The following is an 18,346-nucleotide window of genomic DNA, read 5'->3' as shown; positions in this document are numbered from 1 at the left end:
ATGGGGGTGCCTGCCCCCCAGGGCTGCTGAAGCCGTTGCTGGCTCCGGTTGTGCTGATGGGCTGGGTGGCTCCTGCCCTGACCCCCAGCAAAGGGGCCCTGCGGTTCGGGTTCCCCCCCCCCGGGCTCTGCTGTGGCACAAAGGGCAGCCTGGAGCTGCCTGACCCCGCCGCCGCTTTCCTTCCACAAAGCCGTGGATTGTTCCCCCCCGGCAGCGGGAAGTGGGAATGGGGGGAGGCTTTTGTGCAGGGAGCTGCTCCAGGGGTGGCTCCGGCACTGCCCATCCATAGCCCAGCGTGGCTGGACCCTTGCCGTGAGGATGCGCTGGCTGGTACCGTTCCCCATGGGCTGCACATGGAGCACAGCATCCCCATCCCACCCCTCCTGTGCGATGCTGGGGATGAGCCGAGCTTGGCAGGGACAGGGGAGCTGTGCTAAGGTCACATCATGGGTGAGGGCTGTGAATGTGCACACACATGAGGCACAGCTCAGCGCCGAGAGGAGCCTCAACCTTCCCTGGGATCTGATCGATCCGGCAGCTCGGAATAGCTGGACCAGGCTGGAGAGGCATCCGCCAGGGTCACACGGGCAGCATCCAGCACCTGGGACTGATTGCACTGGATAAACGAGCAATTAAAGACATGACAGGAAGACTAAACCATCCCAGACCTCTCCCTGACCCTCCTGGAATCCTGGCTGTAGGTCTGGGATGCTCAGCCCGGCTCTTCCCAGTGGGATAGGGGCATCGTGGCCCCCCCAGGGTGGAAGGGGTACAGGGCACGGGCAGCTGCAAGGTGGGACTGAGGTGCTATTGTCCCGAGGCGGATGGGCTGCAGTGGGATGCATCCTGGCATGGGATACACCGAGCCCAGCCTCCATTCCCAGGGGGATTTCAGCTCAGGGCTGGGGAGCTGAACTTATACCTATGGAGGGGTATAAGTGATGGTGGAGCGGTGATGGGGATGCTGCAGCAGCAGTGCACAGAGCTCATCTGGGGTCTGTGCAGGTCCTGGTACCCAAAAGCCTTCATCTCTTTCAAGCCTTGCTTGAATTGAAGTCTTAAACCCCCATCATGGGGGGAAAGGAGCAGGGGCTGAGAGAGGAGCAGGTGTTGGGGCTCAAGGCCTCAGGTCAGTGGGGTGCAGGATGGGGTGCATGGGGGGTGCTCCCTCCAGGCTGGGCTTTACGTAGCCCCACACACACACACTTAACGGGCAGGCAATTTGCTGGGAAGGAAATGAAAAGGTTTGCAGTGGAAAGCTGGTGGCCGCAAGGAGAGAGGGGCAGCGGTTCATGTGCTAATGCAGCAGATTTTGTTGTGATTCATTAAGCCATTAAACTCCCTTTTAATTGGAGGCAGCCTTTATGGAGATGTCATTTTATCCATGGAGAGCAAACGGGAGTGGGAGCAAAGGGAGGGCGGCAGAGACCCCCCCTTGCAGCACACTGGGTACCCCCTGTGCTCAGAGGAGCCCCAGACCCTGGGCTTGTGTTGGTGCTGGAGACCAGGACAGCCCAGTTGCGTGAACGTGGTGCAAGGAAGGGGATGGAGAGCTGGGAACATCAAGGGGCTGTGGGTTTGGGGGGGGCTGAGGTCCTCTTTGGGGCTGCAGGTCAGCAATTCCCAGCCATTAGAGCCTTCCCAAGAGCAGCACAGGGCTTAATGCAGCTTCCACCCAGGAGAACGCTGCAGAGTGCTGATAACCATGGAGGAGAGCCCAGAACCCCTTTGGTGCTGCTGGCACCGGGGTGGCACCAAGCTGGGATGCTCCAGCTCACTGGGCACTGGAGAGCCCATTATGGGTGCCTGCAGCACAGAGCCCGATCCCAGATTATCCCCTGATGGGATTAGAGATAATCCTGGTTTTCTCTAAATGCTCCCAGGACTCCCCATCCCCGGTGCCCACTCCTCTGGGGAGAGGCTTTTGCTGCTGTGGGATGAGTCAGGTGAAGCTGCGTCTGAATGAAAGACAGGCTCGATGTTAAAGCAGATTAATTAAGCTGCATTAGGGGCCTGTGTGGACAGGGTTCAGAATGAAAACAGCCTTAATTCGATTCCTCTGACTTGCAAATCGCGGCGGGGAAGTCAGCTGAGATCACATTAAGGCCGTTTCCACCCCACACCGTGTCCTCGCAGGGCTTTAATGCAGTTTAACTAATTCAATTGAAATGCTTATTGAGGCTAACCGGGTTACATGCTGGTGCGGGGCTGGAGCCGCCGGGCCTCGGGCTGGGATGCCTGTGTAGGGCCAGGAGGGTGGGAATGGGGCAGGAACATCAGCCCCATCCCGTTGTGTGGGCCCCAAACCCACGGTTTGGGGTGGAAAATCCTCCTTTCTGCCCCTCAGGTGCTCTGGCAGAGCATCCCTGCGGATCCACGTCTGCCTCCGTCACCGCCACTCGGGCTCTGTGCCCTTGGCATGCTTCACGCCATGGATGTTCCAGGGCTGCACTGGCTGGTGCTGGAGGGCTGGAGAAGAGGAGGCTTTTTGTTCCCCGCTGCAGTGGCTGGAGCTGGGCTCAGGACAATGAGGGGCTTCTTGAAGCCACCGTTCCTTTGCCCCATAGAGGAAATGTGCCCCTGACACCCTCCAGACAGCAGCAGCCCCATGAGAACACCCAAGCAAGGGGTACAAGGACCCCAAGGGCAGGGTTCCAGCCTGGTTCTGCTTTGGGTGCTCCTCCATGGCCACTTTGGTTTCATCAACGAGGGCACAGGATGCTCCTGATGGCTGCAGGGCTGCTCAACCCCTTGCCTGCATCCCACAACTCACCGAGGCTTTGGACCGTGCCCCCCAGCTCACAGAGCCAGGGCCAGGCGCGGTGGGCAGAGGGGGACACGCCGGGTGCCCCCCCAGCACCGAGCAGTGTGTCAGCCCCTGTGGCCGGCGCTGAATCACCCGCCAGCTATTCCCCACACAAAGGATCCATTCTGCCCTGGCTTCGCCGTGCGGGTGTCACCGGCTCCGATGTGGCGGCTCCCGGGGCTTCCAGCCTAAAAGCCGGGCCCTGGCCCAAAACTCCTCATTGCCACGAGCCTTTTTCCTTTCTTTTGGGGTCTGAATGGGAAAGCCTCATTTTACACGGGAAGGGAAAGCGGCTGCACAACCCCAGCCCGACGGCTGCTCTGGAACGCAAAGCATGAGGCAAAGCGGGTGCAAAGCGCCAGCCCCCAGCTCCACAGACCCCAGCTGAGGGTTGAATTGTGCCCTGCGTGAATCCCACATCCAGAGGGAATCAATCTCCCGGTGTTTACAGCCGTGGCTTTGTCACCAATTAGGATGTTGTGATTGGATTAGATGTGAGCGGATTGAAGCCTCTCGGGGCAGAGCCAGCCCTGGGGAAAGCCCGGCGGCTGCTGGGATGCTCCCGGGATGTATCCCTGGACGCAGCACGCGGCTGAGGGCAGAGCACCCACGCTCGAGCTTCCCCCTTTGCTGCAGCCGGGATCTGAGCTGCGGTGACTGCGCGGTTCCGGAACGATGATCCCAAGGAGGGCAGCTCCCAGGGGCCGCGGTTCCAGCCGGGCTCCAGGGGCTTCCCGCAGGTCCAGCGCTGCTCAGCACCTTCACCTCACCCTGCCCTTCCTCAGCATCCGCTCCTCAGCACTGCCGAGGCCCAGCGGAGCTGCTCTGGGCTCTGAAGGAGCGCTGCGAGGCGCAGGACGGGGCTCCCCCAGCGCACCCGTGCGCGCAGCGGTGCGGGGACCCGGGGCTGCCGGGGGGCACCGGGAGAGGCGGTCACGTTCCGGGGCAGGAGCGGCCCCAGCGCAGCCGCCCGTGGGTTTTGGGCCCCGCTCCTGGGGGGGAGGATCCGGGCCGGGGGTTCCATCCCCGCGCTGCTCAGTGGCTCCGTGCCTCAGTTTCCCCGCACGGGGCGCACGAAGGGAACACGGTGCCCCCGGGACCCGTCGGGCCCAGAGCAGCGGCGCCGGCCCCGCTTTCACCCGGAGCCGCGGGCGGGGAGGACGCGGCCCGGTGGAGGGGAGGGGGGGGGGGGAACGGAGCCCCCGGTGCCGCCCGGGGGGAGGCGGCTCCTCTGCGGTCCCCCCCGTTTCGTTTCTCCTCCTCCCGGCTCTCCCGTCCCTCGGCGCTGCCGCAGCCGGCGGAGCGCTGCTTCCCTCTAGCGGCACCGGGGGCTGCTGGGCCGGGGAGCCGCTCGGTAAAGCGGCCAGACCCCGCCGGTGGCTGTGCGGCCCTGACACCGCTCCACCACGGACCCGCCCGCCGGCCCCGGCCCCGCTGCCCCTGCCCGGGCGGTGCCGTGCAAGCGGGGAGCGGGCACAGCCGGGCCCGGGCCCCGCAGGCCTCCAGGACTACAGCTCCCGGCAGGCCCCGGGGCAGCGGGAAGACGAGACCAATAGAAAGCGGCTTTACTCAGCCAGCGTGCCGCCGCCGGGCTCGCCGGGAGTTGTGTGCCGCTCCGCAGCAGGCAGCGCGGCGGTGAACTACATGTCCCAGAACACCGTGGGGAAGGGCAGGCCAATGAGGAGCGTGCGTCTTGGCGCTGCGCGCAGGCGCGCCGGGGCGGGTGGCCGCGGATTCATGTGGAGGTCAGGGGCGCCGCGGGAGGGGAGCGGGACGGGACGGGGCGGTAGGTCCGGGATCGGGAAGCGGGGATGGGAAGCGGCAGCCGGGACCGGCGATGGAGCGGAGAGCGGGGGCCGAGCTGCGGTGGGAGCGGAGCCTCGGCTGTCGGGCGGCTGCCCTGGGGGCGTGAGGCCTGGAAGGGAGGCGGCGGGCCGGGCTCGGAGCGGGTGCGGGGGTGCGCTGCGGGACCTGCTCCGCGGTGAGTGTGCGAGACCCCCGTGGGTTTTGCAGGAGGGAGCTGCTAAAGGAAAGGCCGGACCCGGAGGCGTGAGATGGCCGCGAAGGTGTTTGAGAGCCTGGGGAAGCTCGGCCTGGGGCTGGCCGTTGTAGGAGGAGTGGTGAACTCGGCGCTGTACAACGGTGAGTGCGGGAGGCTGAGAGCTTCCAGGTGGCTTGTACCTTTGGGTTTGGTCGGTGTGGGAGGCACCGTGTGCCTTCACTGCTGATGGCAGCAGGGGGACACAGCTGTGGAGCCTTGCTGGGCTGTTTTATGCCCTGTGCATTGCACAAGCGGGATTGCAAGCTGTTGGCTCACTTGGGAGCAGACTGCGAGGCCAGGAGCCATGGCTGCGTCTTCTGGCCTTGTTGCTCCAAACAATGTCATTAATGTCACAGCAGCAAAAGGCTTTGACTCCCCCAACAGACCACTTCCACAAGGGTGGTTTCGGTACCAACGTGGCTCTTGTCTTCTCCAGTTGATGCAGGCCACAGAGCTGTCATCTTCGACCGATTCCGCGGGGTCCAGGACGTGGTGGTAGGAGAAGGCACCCACTTCCTCATCCCCTGGGTGCAGAAACCCATCATCTTCGACTGCCGCTCCCGGCCCCGAAACATTCCCGTGATCACGGGCAGCAAAGGTGAGCGCTTGCTTTGGTTTGTTTTTTCTGGATGTGGAGATCCCAGATCCAGTTGGACACAGTCAGGAATGGTTTGAGCTGCGGTTTTAGTTCCAGAACAGACTGGACCATTCCTTTGGTCCTGTCAGTCATCCCTTTAACCATAAAGTCCTTGTCTTTCCAGTAGGGCAGTAGTTCCCTGTGTCGCCAAACTGCAGTTTGAATCTTGTCTGGGATGGGGATTTGGATCCCAGGGTGCAAAGGGCAGTAAAAATAACCTGTTTCTTTCTTGTTTAGTCAACCTGGAGAGGACAAACATCTCCTGTCCCTGTGCTTTGCCACTCACCTCGTGCCTCTCCTCCCACAGACCTTCAGAACGTGAACATCACGTTGCGTATCCTGTTCAGACCAGTGACTGCCCAGTTACCCCGCATCTTCACCAGTATTGGAGAGGACTACGACGAGCGTGTGCTGCCCTCAATCACAACTGAAATCCTCAAGTCTGTTGTGGTAAGGACAGGCTCCGTTGCTCATCTTTCTTCCCTCAGCAGCTGGAGCACAGAATACGTTGTGCTCTGGAATAAGGCTTCTCCTTCCACTCCCAAGGCTCTCAGAGGCCATCCAGAAAAGCTTACACTTAAGGTCCCAGTCATTGAGTCCTTTGCTTCCAATCCATGGGCAGCTCAATGTCTTGGAACTTTGGGAGAGGAGCTCTGCAGCTCATGGTGCAAAGGCAGGCAGGACACAGAGAATCTGTCACTTCTGGGAGCTTCCTTCTCACTGTTCATCCTGATTTCAGGCTCGCTTTGATGCTGGAGAATTGATCACTCAGAGAGAGTTGGTCTCAAGGCAAGTGAGTGAGGACCTCACGGAGAGAGCAGCAACCTTTGGGCTCATTCTGGATGATGTGTCCTTGGTAAGAGTGCTGCCTTTTTGGTTTTTCTCCTTGGAGTCTGCCCAGATAAGAGCAGTGGAGAAAAGAGAGGAGGGGGCTGGGAGTTTGGACACACGGACTATGTCTGTCTGCCTGCAGTTGCATGGGATGTGGTGGTTACAGCTCAAAGCAGTACCTCTGCTTTTGTCACTGGCCTTCTGTGACCTTGAGCAAGCCCTTGAAGGCTCCTCTGTGCTGGCTCATTGTCAGGCTCCACTGCTGCAAGGCTTTTGTAGTTCAAATGAGGAAAAAATGCTTCTGGGGGTGATAGATCAGCTGCTCCCCAAGCACCTTGAGATACAGGGAGGAAGTGCCAGGCTTGAGGAGGTATTGAAAATACCTGCTTCTGATAGTGTCCTTTTCCTACAAAGTATTTGGTTTTCTCCTGACTACTCAAGGGGGGAGCTCTCCCTGTCTCCCTAGAAGCTTTGTAAATGAATCGTGTTCTAATCTGGCTTGTACTTGCCCCTCTCCCTTTCTTCTTGGACCTCTCTCAAAAGCCTGCTTGGAGGACAGGGGTATTATAGGCAGTCTTTGCAGGAAGACTTTGTTTCTCAAAAATGCAAGTTTTGACTCTGAGTTTCTGGTGCTGTCTCCTGAGCACACTCCTGAAGGAGATCCACCTTTCCCCTGTCCCATCCCAGGAGCCTGCAGCTATCCAAACTACCCAGGCTGAGCACAGTGGGGCATAATGGAGCAGGAAAGGGCTCTTTAAAGGCTCCTGGCTCTCCATCCCCATCCCAGTTCCACTGATGCACCCTGGGAGCTGTGTGGGTCGCAGCAGCACTGCTGTATGCTGTCAGCGGTGTGACCTTTGCTTGCTTTGTGCCCTGCAGACTCACCTGACCTTTGGCAAGGAGTTCACAGAGGCTGTGGAGATGAAGCAAGTGGCTCAGCAAGAAGCAGAGAGAGCAAGATTCATTGTGGAAAAGGTACCTTGTCCTTCTGAGAAACTTGCTAAAGGTTCCTGGTATCTCCTTCCCACTCCAGGTTGCAGTGAACATCTGACAGGGCCAGCTGAATGCTGAAATCACTTGGTGCTGTAATGCTGATGTGGTTCTCAGCTCTGGCTTGTGGTTATCGGATAGATAAAGCCTAAGGTTGGGTTTGGGGGTCATCTTTTTCTTCTTACTGGGGTGCTGAACAGAAATGTCTGCATGGAGCCAGGAGGAAATGGCACTCGGGAGGGAGTGTCAGTTAGAAATGGGGTTCAAGGCTGAGATCTGCATCCCACATGATCCCAGTGTTTGGGAATTTTGTGAGGCTAGTCAAAGCCTTGTGTGGTGTTGATATCATTGGCACGGAGGCCCGTGTCCTAGGGGTGTTACTGACCACAGGAGATGCATGAGCACATGATCCCAGATCAACCCAAGATCTCAGTGAGCATCCACAGAAACAATTTGGCGTTCAAGTGTTAAAGTCCCCTGGCCCAACACGTGCCTGTGGGGATTGCAAGAACCTGCAGCCAACACCCCATGCAATAAGATGCATGTAATCTGTCAAGATGATTAAACAGCAGAAGTGTTTATTTGACCTGGGTTTAACTGCACTGGTGAAGTTCTCCAATCTTTCAGAGAGTTTTCCACCAGAAGTGTCCTTTGGTGGGTTAATGTTCCATGAGGTTAAAACTGATAAGGCAATTTCAAGATGATTTTTCAACCTTTTTTTTTCCACAGTAGGCAGAAAAAGAGTCTTAACAGAATACAGCTTTAAAATAACCCCATCTGTCTTGAGGGAAAAGAACAGGAGGGAGGTGAAACAGGAATTCCTATTTTAAACATGGCAGTAGCATCTTCCTTCTCTTTGCTCTTGTTTTCTCTGTTGGTTATTCCCTGTCCTGTCTGATTCCAGGCTGAGCAGCAGAAGAAAGCGGCTGTGATCTCTGCGGAGGGAGACTCCAAAGCAGCTGAGCTCATTGCCAACTCACTGGCCACTGCAGGCGATGGCTTGATCGAGCTGCGCAAGCTGGAGGCCGCTGAGGACATCGCCTACCAGCTCTCACGGTCCCGCAACATCACGTACCTGCCCTCTGGACAGTCTGTGCTCCTCCAGCTGCCACAGTGAGCCCGGGCACCTCTGCCTCCCAGAGTAGCCCTTTCCAAAAGAGTCTCTGCACTTTCCTCACTGGTAGAAAGAGAGGAAATGAAAATTCAACCCATTTTGAATTCTTAATCAAATAAAACCGCCCGCTCTTGAGAACAGACCTGCATTCCTCCCCTCTACGGTCAGAGCAGTGGCTTTGGCCTTTAAGCTAGGTTTGAGAATTGCCCCTTTCCAGGCAGTTTGAGCAACAGGAGCAGAGTTTCATCTATTCACTCCTGGAGCAAAGCAGTAGCCCAGGTGACTCCCTGACCCCAAGAGTGCTCTATCCATCAGGTTTCACAGCGATGCTTCAGTGCCTTCAGGCTGGCTTAGCCGGGGTTGTTACAGACTTGCAGGTCCTGGACTATGGGACAGGGATGCCCAGGGCTCACTCTTCAGTCAAGCCAGTCTGTTTTCAGGTGTCAGCTGAGTGTAAGAGGACATCTCAGCTGTCAGGGCAGTGGCTCTGCCTGTGTGAACCATAGCACTGATAGCTGGAGGCACAGGTAGAGCGGCTTGTGGCTTGGGGTGAGAATAGCAAGAGATTTGCTTTATGTAGTGGATGGATTTCAGGCACAGAGGAGAAGATGCTTCCTCTGCAGGAAATGCTTCTCAGGCACATGCTGGACATCTCCACTTCTCCCCCTGCTGCTGCACTCTGATCTGTTTGCTGCTGCTTGCCCTGTTGTGCAGCATTGGTTCTTTCATCAAGGTCAGTTGGCCTATTGCAAACGGCACCTGGGACAAAGAGGGGATGACTCAGTGCTCTGTGGCTCAGGCAGTCAGAGGTGGGCAGAATTCTCTGTTACATCAATGTTCTTTTTATGTAGGGAACCTGAATTGTGAGGAGGATGTGATGGGTGAGATTGTATAACCAGCCTTCAATAAATGTCACAGTCCCAACTGTAGTTGTGTGTGGTGCTGGGTTTTTTTTGCTGTCACAGAAGAATGAAGGTTGGGTCAGTAGAGCAAGAACCTCGTGCTTGTGCTATTGTGTGGATATGCCACTTAGCACAGGGCAATAGGTCTTGTTCCTGACAACTTAAAGCTTGAAACATGATTCTTAGGCTGAATTCCTGCAGCAAGGCTGAGAGTATCTTGAGGTTATTGCAAGGGCTTTTAACTGTTTTCCATGCACTGTTCAGGCTGTTGTTTACTGCATGTGCATCTTCCAGGGTGCTCTTTTAATGAAACACCATGCTGTTGGAAAGAAAACGGGGGTGTATTGTACCAGATACAGCCTACAGTGCTTCATGTGTGTCAGCAGCTACTCCTATCCTGTAAACAGGGTGCTTGTACAATGCCTGTTATCCCTGAGGAATGGGATCTCTGGTGGGTGTCATCGCTGCCCTGAGGGTAAGCCCTTGGGAAAGCTGCTGGGAATGGTGGGCTTGTTTCCTCATCTTACAGCCACTTGGAGTCCTTGCCCTTGGAGAGACTCCTGTGCTCTTTGTGCTGGGCAGGGTCTGTGCTTGCAGTGATGAGGTGCCTGAGCTTGCAAAATATTTTAAGCAGCTGAGCAGTCAGGTCCGTAACTCCCAAATAACTTCCAGACCTCTCCGCCCTCCAGTGCTCTTGTTCTTTATTCCTCTGGTTTACCACTTCAGACATTTCTAAGGAAGCTTCCACTTTCCTCCCAAGGCTCCTTTTAAAGCCCCCTTAGTGTTTCCTGTGCCAGGTGCTGGGTTCAGAGCAGAATGCCTGAAATCCCTTCTCAGCTTCTGTGGTTCTGCATCCCTTCTCCCTCCAGTCCTGCATTTTCAGTGGAGTGTGGAGTGTTTCCTGCCACTTTTGCTCTTAGCCTCTGGTGGAGGGGCTCCAGCAGTGGTCCCTGGGTCTGATTAATCACCATTTCCTTTGCCTTTGGGTGTAATTCTTTTCACAAATGCTCCCTAGCTGTTAACTGCTCCTTTTACCTTGGCTGTGCCTCACTTAATGCCTAAAGCTGCCATCAACTTCAGACTTCAAAGCTGCTCTTGAACCTGTGGCTGGCTGGGGGTGTGCTCACTGAACCCCTTGTTTATATTGTGTTTACAGCTGCTCTTCAGCCTTGGTGGAGACCATCTCCAGATGGGAGCAGTGACCCTAAAACCAGGATGTGGTTTAGTGCACAGGGATACTGGGTGAGGAAACGGCCACTTGCTGGCTGGATGCTGCTCTGAGTTGTGCAGCAGTGAGCAAGCATTGCCTGGCATCCTCTGCCAGACTCCTCAGGTGCTGGCAGGCTCCTTGATGTAAGAACAAACCAAGAAGTTGAGCTTGTGCGGCCAGGGCCAGACTGGAGAGTCAAAGGCTGGATCCTGCTTCCTAGAGCAGCAGTTGGGAGGTGTGAGCAGGGTGTGTGCACTCGCTCTCAGCACTCTGCTTGTCAGGGCAATAGACAGAACTTTGGGCTTGGGTAACACGCAGGCAGCTGCCCTGGCTGCTCCCACAAACAGGGTGTTCCCACCCTCGCTGGCGTTTCCAACCTTGTTGCTCTTAACTCAGTACCAAGAAGTTGCTGGTGAAAGTGGAGCACGGCCTGGGGTGGAGAATCGAGAGAGGGTCAAGGCATGCGGCTTTGCACTGGGGGAAGAGAGGTGAGGGATGGAGGCTGCAACTTTGCTGCCAACCGTGACAGACGGCATTAGCGAGCACGGATGCTTGCCAAGAGGTTACCCCTTCAAGAGGCAAGACAAATCCAAGCGGAGGAGCCGCAGGGGCCGCAGCCCGGCTGCTCTCCCACCAGATGGCAGCAGCAATTCTGCTGCTGCACCGGAGAAGCTGCGGGACCAAAGGGTGCCCTCAGCATCCCGGGAGCTGGGGAGTGGGGAGGTCACCCTGCCCCGGGCAGAGGGCGCAAGGAGTGGAGGTGGACGAGGGCTAACACAATAGCACAGTCTCAGGGCGAGGAGGAAACAGCGCAAGCTGGTACAAGAGGGGAAGAGGGTTCAGTCCCTGTGTCAGGCTGTCTTGGTAAACCTCTGCTGCACCTTTCACTGCTGGGTACCTCCAGCCCCAGGTTTTAACTTCCCCCAGCCTAAGGCAGCACACTGAAAGATGCAAACTCTCTTTCTGCGCATGGTCCCGGGTGGCTTGGCTTTGCAGCCTGACTCCCTGCAGCCCTGTTCCTCCTTTCCCCAGGCCATCTTTAATTTATTACTAATTCAGAGTGGATAGGAACAACAGAAATGTCTAGGCGTGACTTCAGAAGTGTAACGTGGTTTAGCTTGATGTTTGAAAACAGCATTGAGTCTTTGGGTCCAGAATGTTAGCATGATGAATTCATACTGGAGCTATGTTGGTAAAAGCTTGGCAATTTTTAATCTGAAGCCCTGTAATTCTGTGGTTCCAGGGTGATTAGAGTATTTCTCTGAATACAGCCCAAAAACTAAGCTACAGGGACCAGGTTTGGGGCAAAGTCTGCTGGTCATGGGCAACATAAACCTGCTGGGGCAATTGAAGGGCTCTGTGTGATGGGGAGTGCAGCCCTCTGTTGCCAGAATGCATCTCTTGCTTGAGACCAAGGAGCAGCAGTTCACTGCCACTTAACAAGGTGGAATCTCCCTGCCCATCGCTCTGCATTGGCTGCAAACCTCCAGAGAGGTCTGAGTTTAGGGTTTTCTTCCTGGGAGACTTTGCCTTACTTCTTCCCTTTGTGCTAGTGGAAGAGCTGAGCTCGGCACCAGCCTGCTGGCCACATTCACACCAGCCAAACAAGCTTTGTTCCTGATAAACAAACAGGAAACTGCCTGATTTCCTCTGTGTGCTTACCCTCTCTTGTGCTCGCTCCCTATTTAATAGATAACCAGCCTACCTGACTTGTGAAGAGGAGACCAAAAGCAGCCACGTGGACAGGAGCAGATGGAATTTGCAGCATGGCTGTTGCACTGAAATGGGCATCTCTGCCCTGACAGTCATGGATGCACAGGAGCTGAAACACTCCAGGCAAGGGAGCACCCCGAGTTTGTGATAATCTGTACCCTGCAGCAAGCTGGCAGCATGGCTGAAAGTGGTTAGAGCCAAGGGATAGGGAGGAGTTTCCTTATTGCTTCCTTTGTGCTGTTTATATCTGAGTGGATCTAGTGCTTCTGTCCTGAAACACAGAGGATGTGGCAGGGTGTGCAGGGGGAAAAGGCACTTGTGGAAGAGGGTAGGAAATGATGTCTTTAACCAGGCTCGAGCTCAGCTCAGCTGGGAGATGGGGAACAATTCATAGGGCCGAATTTGGTCTAATTATTCCTTGCCTGGCACTAGGCAGCACTGGGGCTGATCTATTCCTCATATGCCTGTTTCCCATCAGCAGGACTGAGCTGACTTCAGGCCAGCAAGTCCTGACTTACTTACACTGCTGTAGTTCTCAGAGGTAGGTCAGGTTTACTGAAGGATGATTTGATGCTTTGGGCTTTGGTTTTCTACTTGGTGAAGGGGGAGAAGATTGTCACAGATAGGTATCAGGGGCAATGGTATGGGACACGAAGTCCATCCTAGCTAGTGGATGCAGAACAAACTGTCAAGAGAACGGGATGCATCTGATGTCTTTAGAGAAATGCCCACCCATAGCCAGGCTGGGTTCACTTTGCCCACCCACAGAAAGCTGTAAAATCTACAGGGAAAGGGCCTGGTGGAACAGGCACCCAGTTCTTGCTGAACACAGAAAGAAGGGCTAGAGACACCAGGAAGCTCCCATGGGAGGCCAAGTTCAACTGCTACTGTAACCACAGTGTTTGGGGTTCCTCATACTGGATCCACACATGATGCAGATCTGGACTGAGTCAGAGCCCATCAGTGAATTATCCTTGATCTCTGATAAGCCAAAGCTGTGCATGAGCATGGGAAACTGTCCTAGATCGAGCTGCAGGAGGGCAGTGCACAAGATGGAGACAGTGGAAGATGCCAGTTGCAAGATGTGTTTGTGCCCCCATGCTGGTAGGGGCAGGAAGGGCAGGAGAAGGCTGGAAAGAGTGTGTGCAGGATGCCTCTGAGCAGCAGGTTAAAAGCACTCAACAGAGGCAAGAACAGGAAGGAAGCAGGGGTTAAGCCTGAACAAGGTGAGTCTATCCCAGAGCCCTTAATTCAAACATGATTTCATGGGTAGAAATCTTGCAGTGCCCCTTCTGCAAAGCTGGTAAATACAGCTCTGTTTCTCTGTTGCTTACAGCATCTTCCTCCTAAGCACAGCTTTTCAAACCCAGAGGGAAGTTTCTACCTAAACAGCTAGGCTGGAAGATTGGGTGTGAACAGCAGGACTCCACTTAAACCAGTTTGCTCCTCACCAGCCAAGGTACATGGACCCTACTCAAACTGCTTTGGTACAGGCTGATGCTGATCACAGCAGAGGTGCTCTAACACAGGAACAGAAATGTTTCTAACAACCTGCTGGGGCAATGCATCCATTTAACAAGTACCTCCCCTCTCCAAACTTTAGAACTTCATGTAGCCAGTCTGCTGGGGAAACCACCTGAGATCACAGTGTAACAAACACCAAAGCTGATTAAACAGACAACAGAAGAGTAAAACCCCAACTCTGCCAGTTTCTCTCCCTTCCAACCTGCCCTTGTTCAGCTGCCATACCCCAGAATCTGTGTCTTCCTTAGGAAAAATAAAAGAGAGGCAGAAAACCAAGGCTACCCAAAGAGAACTCTTTATTATTATTTTGTGGTATGATTTTTATGCAGAGGCCAACAGCTCTGACAGTACAGGTCATGTTACCCTGCCCCCAGTACCCCAAAGCAAGTTAGTAACCAGCAAGTGCATCTGCCAGGCTTTTCTGTGTCACGCAAGGCTGTTAACTGTTGCCCTGCCCAGGCTGAGCTCAAGCCCTGAATGCAGGAAGCCCTGTAAAACCATGTTGAACCCAGCTGGCCATGCTGGCTCCCTGATCTGCCCCTCAGCTTGCAGGGGAGGCAGAGTTAAAGCCACTGGTATTGCAGTTCTGCTTCTCAGGTGCTTACCGCATGTCAACTCTGCCTGTACCCTGCTGCTCCAAAGGTCTAATCCTCCTCACAAGGAGATGCTGGTGGGTGTTAGCTCTATTATTTAGAGGCAGTTTATCTTTAATTGTGGCCTTACACTCAACTAGTAAAGGAGAAGGGAGAATGAGAACAGGAATTTCCTCTGCTTGAACTTCTACTTTTCTCTGATATAGCCCAGCACCTCTGTGCTCAGTGGTGGTGGTTCCCTCAGACAGCACAGGGCTTCCTGTGACAAGAGCTAGCAGGAAAAACGCTTTGTTTTCCTTTTGCTTCCTTTCCCATTGCTTGAGAGGATTCTGAATCCTGCAGGACGTATCTGGATACCTAAAGAGTAAAGCATTAATGTGAGAGTCAACTGGTTGGGTTGCAGCCCTGATCAGCAAAGTGTCAGCACCCTGTCTGTGCCTCAGTTTCTCTTCTCCCCCTTGGCTTGTTTTCTCAGTGGGGCAGGGCCTGGTTTTTGCAGGGTCCCTGAGCAGCACTGAGCTCCAAGGACCTTCCCCCCTTGGGGAAGGAGAAAGAGTCCCAATCCCAACTGCATTCCCAGAAGTGTCAAGTCAGGCCCAGTTCAGGCTGTTTCCAAACCAGAACTGTTAGGATGGAGGCCTTGGCAAAATACCAAGCACATGGAAAAGGGCTAGTGCTGTTCCACTTGGCCCTCCTTAGTTGCAGCCCTGTCACCAGCACCAACGAACCACCAAGAGCCACCTCACCATGAGAGGAAGTAGGTAGGACAGCAGAAAAGCAGCCCATATCCCTGTTGGCTGTGGGAAGAAAGAACTGCCTGCTGAGTTTCCAAAGAAATGATCACAGCAGGAGTGTGGATGAAGTAGAGAAGATTTACCCATGGCTGCCCTGGAAAAGCCAAGAGCTCTCAGAAACTGGGCCCCATCTCTCAGCAGCACAGCTCCCAGGGAACTGCAGGCCCTGGGCTGGGCAGGCAGTGCTCCTACTAGAGGGTTGCAGCCCTAGTTTGATGCCTGAAAGCAATAGGAAATAACCAGAGCAGATAGCTCAGGGATTGCCCAGGAACACGCAGCTTTGCAAACTCAAGAAGCCTGCCCACACCACAGGAAAATTAACAGCTGATAAAAGTAGGAGTTCACCACTGATTTTTCTCCTTCCCACACTGTTCTGCAGCTGCTGCTAGTGGTTATCCCCACCACAGAGCTCACTGCATCTCAACAATACTCTTATTTAAGTTTGCTTTCTCAGCAAGTCTAGAACATCTCGTCCTCTAGGAGAAAAACCCAGCTGGGTAACGCTGCGTTCTGCTGTGTCTGTGGCCCATGGCCTAGCAAGTTCTCATACTTTCATTGTACTTTTCACCCTGAAAGGTCCTAAGCTGCTTAGCAGAAAAAAGCCCTCTTTTCCAGGGAGGGACAATGTCACCTACTGGTGTATTGCTGCTGCTTCTGGAGTGAGCTGCAAAGAGCTGTTTGCTGAGACCCTGCAGCAGTTTAGGGAGGAAATTAAGATCTCTATCACCCGCCCCTGGCACCACATGCAATCAGGAGGACACACGAGGACATTTCCCACACTGGTTATACTCGAGAGAGAAGGGAAATGCCAGAAAGAGGGGGCAGAGGAGCCACAGCACCTCACTGTGCTGGGGATGAGCTGCAGAGAGTTGCCTTTAAAAGTCAGACACCAGTGTGAAGGGAAAGGAGAGATGACAGCAAGGAAATGAGAGGGCTGATAAGGATCTGTGGCTGTGAGGCAGGTGTGTGCTAAGGAGCAGCTCGTGCAAGCAGAGATGTGGAGCTGTTGCTGCATTCTGGTTGTTTCCCTTTACCTGCCTGACATGTCTTTTCATGTCAAAAGCTACATCAAAGAGAGCGATGTAAATAGCTGAACAGGCTTCCTTGTGGGAACAGGGCTGAGTGCCACAGCCAGCCCCTCAGCTGGATCTCTCCCTGGGAGCACCATGAGGAGCTGTCACCTTCCATTAGCTAAGCACCTAGGGAAGAAAGTATATTACATGCGGGAGCCAAACTAAGCAGTGATGCTGGGGAGAGTCACTTGCCTCTGCAGCTCTCTCTTCCCTAGGCCACCACTGATGCTGACGGACACAAGCAGGGCCACAAAAGCAGCACCACATCCCCTGACATCCTCTCTCTATTTTTCTCAAGAAGCTGCATTGCACAAGGGTGCTGGGCTACGCCGGAGCAGTGTCCATGCTCTCAAAGCCCAGGCTCTCCCGTGGTACCCTCTCCCTCTCCAACTACACACAGGTCACAGCAGAGCTCAGGACAGCCCAGAGGCTGCTCTGCACTGGGGCAGCTTGTTACAGCTCCCATAGGACTGGCAGAGTAAAGCACACCCTGCCCTGTGCCCCCACGGCAGGGGCTGGAGCAAGGAAGAAAACTGGCAGCATTGTTCTGATCCCACCATGGGGCTTCCCCAGCCTACTCTGCCCCTTTTATTTGACTGTGAACTTTAACTCTGAAAACCCCAATCCCTGCTCTGCACAAGGAGCTCAAATCTCAGGTTTTATGTTCAATAACCAAGAGTGGGTCAAACACACTGGCATGTAACATTTCAGACATCGGGGTGAGGGTTAGAGATGTTATGCACAACCTCAAATCAAGTGCCCTATGCTAAGGGGGCATTTGCAGCAAACAAAGCAGATAAGGAAAGAGATCACAGGCAGGGAAGAGACTGTAGACTACAGGATTTAAAACTACAGCAGGGACACAAGTCAGAGAGGGGGCAAGAGGAAGCCAAAGCTACAGGGCACAAGAGATTCCTGAAATCCCTGGGAAGCAGCTAACAGTAGCAAAGTGGTGCCCTTCCCCCTTTTCCTGTTTCTGCTACTCTGGCTTATTCTTTTCCTGCAGCCAAACCCAAACCACAGCAGTGCTCTTCCCTCCTACACAGCGCTCAACAGTGGTTTCCAAGGCTATGGATGAGGCTTCGCGGCTTCCTCGGGGAGGTGGTACCACTCGAGATGCTGTGCCAGCCGGAAAACGGCAGCCCCACGTCCTTTTGTGAGCCCCATACCGGCTGCCAACCAGCAAACCCCATTTAGGTTGTATTTGCTTCTTGTCACACCTCCCTCACACACCAGGCCCGGGCCCTGCAGGTGGGTGAGAGCAAGAAACCACAGGCCAGAGTTAAGTAGTTATTAGTGTTTGAAGGGGAGAGGAAGATTGGAACAAGTGGGAGCTGGGGTTTGGCACAACAACAAAAGCAACCGACTCCTCCGGCTACTGTAAACCCGGCAGCGCCTCCGCGATAAGGCTCGTTCGGGTTCTTACCTGCTCCCGCGGGGCAGCTCCGGCAGCCTGCGCGACACCGGCCCTTTCCCCGCGCCTCCCGTCCTGAGGCGCCACGCACGTCCCTCGCTAAGGACGGGAGCGCCGAGCCCGGCGCGGTCGCGGCTCCCACGGCGGCCGGTGCAGGGCTGGGCTCGGAGGCCTCACCGGGACGAGAGGAGGCGCGGGCCGGGCCGGCCGCAGCGCGCTGCAATTAGGGCGGCCCTAATTACCTCAGCGCAGCTAACGGTCGGCGCCTCACCTGAGCCCCGCGCATGCGCACACTCCCCCCCCGCACACCTCACCTGCGGCCGCGGAGGTGAGCAGCGGGGAGGTGGGAGCGAGGCAAAGCCTGACTGCGCATGCGTCGGCGCGCTCCCCTCAGCCTCTGGGTGCCCCCCCCCCCTCCCCGCCCCGCGCGCGCCAACCACCTCCACCCCCCCCCCCGGCGCGCTCCCGGTCCCGCGCGCGTGCGCGCGGCGGAGTCGCGAGACTGACGGCGGCCACGTAGCGCTGCGGCGGCGGCGGCGGCGGCGGCGGAGGAGGAGGAGGAGGAGGAGGAGGAGGAAGAGGAGGAGGGGAGCGGGAGCCGCGGCCCCGGCGGCGGCGGGGCCTGGGCCGGAGCTCGGCGCAGCGACCACTGCGAGCGCCGCGGCGGCGGCTGAGGGGGCCGAGCGGAGGGACCGGGAGGGAGG

General features: G+C 55.8%; 1 protein-coding gene across 1 annotated transcript; it reads left to right on the top strand.

Annotated features, from left to right (window-relative positions):
- Nucleotides 1-4,475: 4,475 nt before the first annotated feature.
- On the top strand, nucleotides 4,476-9,348 carry PHB1 (prohibitin 1). Its single transcript, XM_061477717.1, has 7 exons — nucleotides 4,476-4,551; nucleotides 4,820-4,948; nucleotides 5,284-5,445; nucleotides 5,792-5,934; nucleotides 6,224-6,340; nucleotides 7,195-7,290; nucleotides 8,210-9,348. Exons 2-7 carry the CDS (start codon nucleotides 4,861-4,863, stop codon nucleotides 8,420-8,422), a joined length of 819 nt encoding a protein of 272 aa, XP_061333701.1. The 5' UTR covers nucleotides 4,476-4,551; nucleotides 4,820-4,860; the 3' UTR covers nucleotides 8,423-9,348.
- The last annotated feature ends 8,998 nt before the right edge of the window (nucleotides 9,349-18,346 follow it).

This window comes from Pezoporus flaviventris, unplaced genomic scaffold (genome assembly GCF_033815535.1).
Source record: "Pezoporus flaviventris isolate CSIRO_AGI_PZ_B2104156 unplaced genomic scaffold, CSIRO_AGI_Pfla_v1 ptg000107l, whole genome shotgun sequence".
Taxonomy (NCBI): Eukaryota; Metazoa; Chordata; class Aves; order Psittaciformes; family Psittacidae; genus Pezoporus; species Pezoporus flaviventris.
Note: the sequence above shows the minus strand (reverse complement) of the source record. Positions and strands in the feature narration are given on the sequence as shown.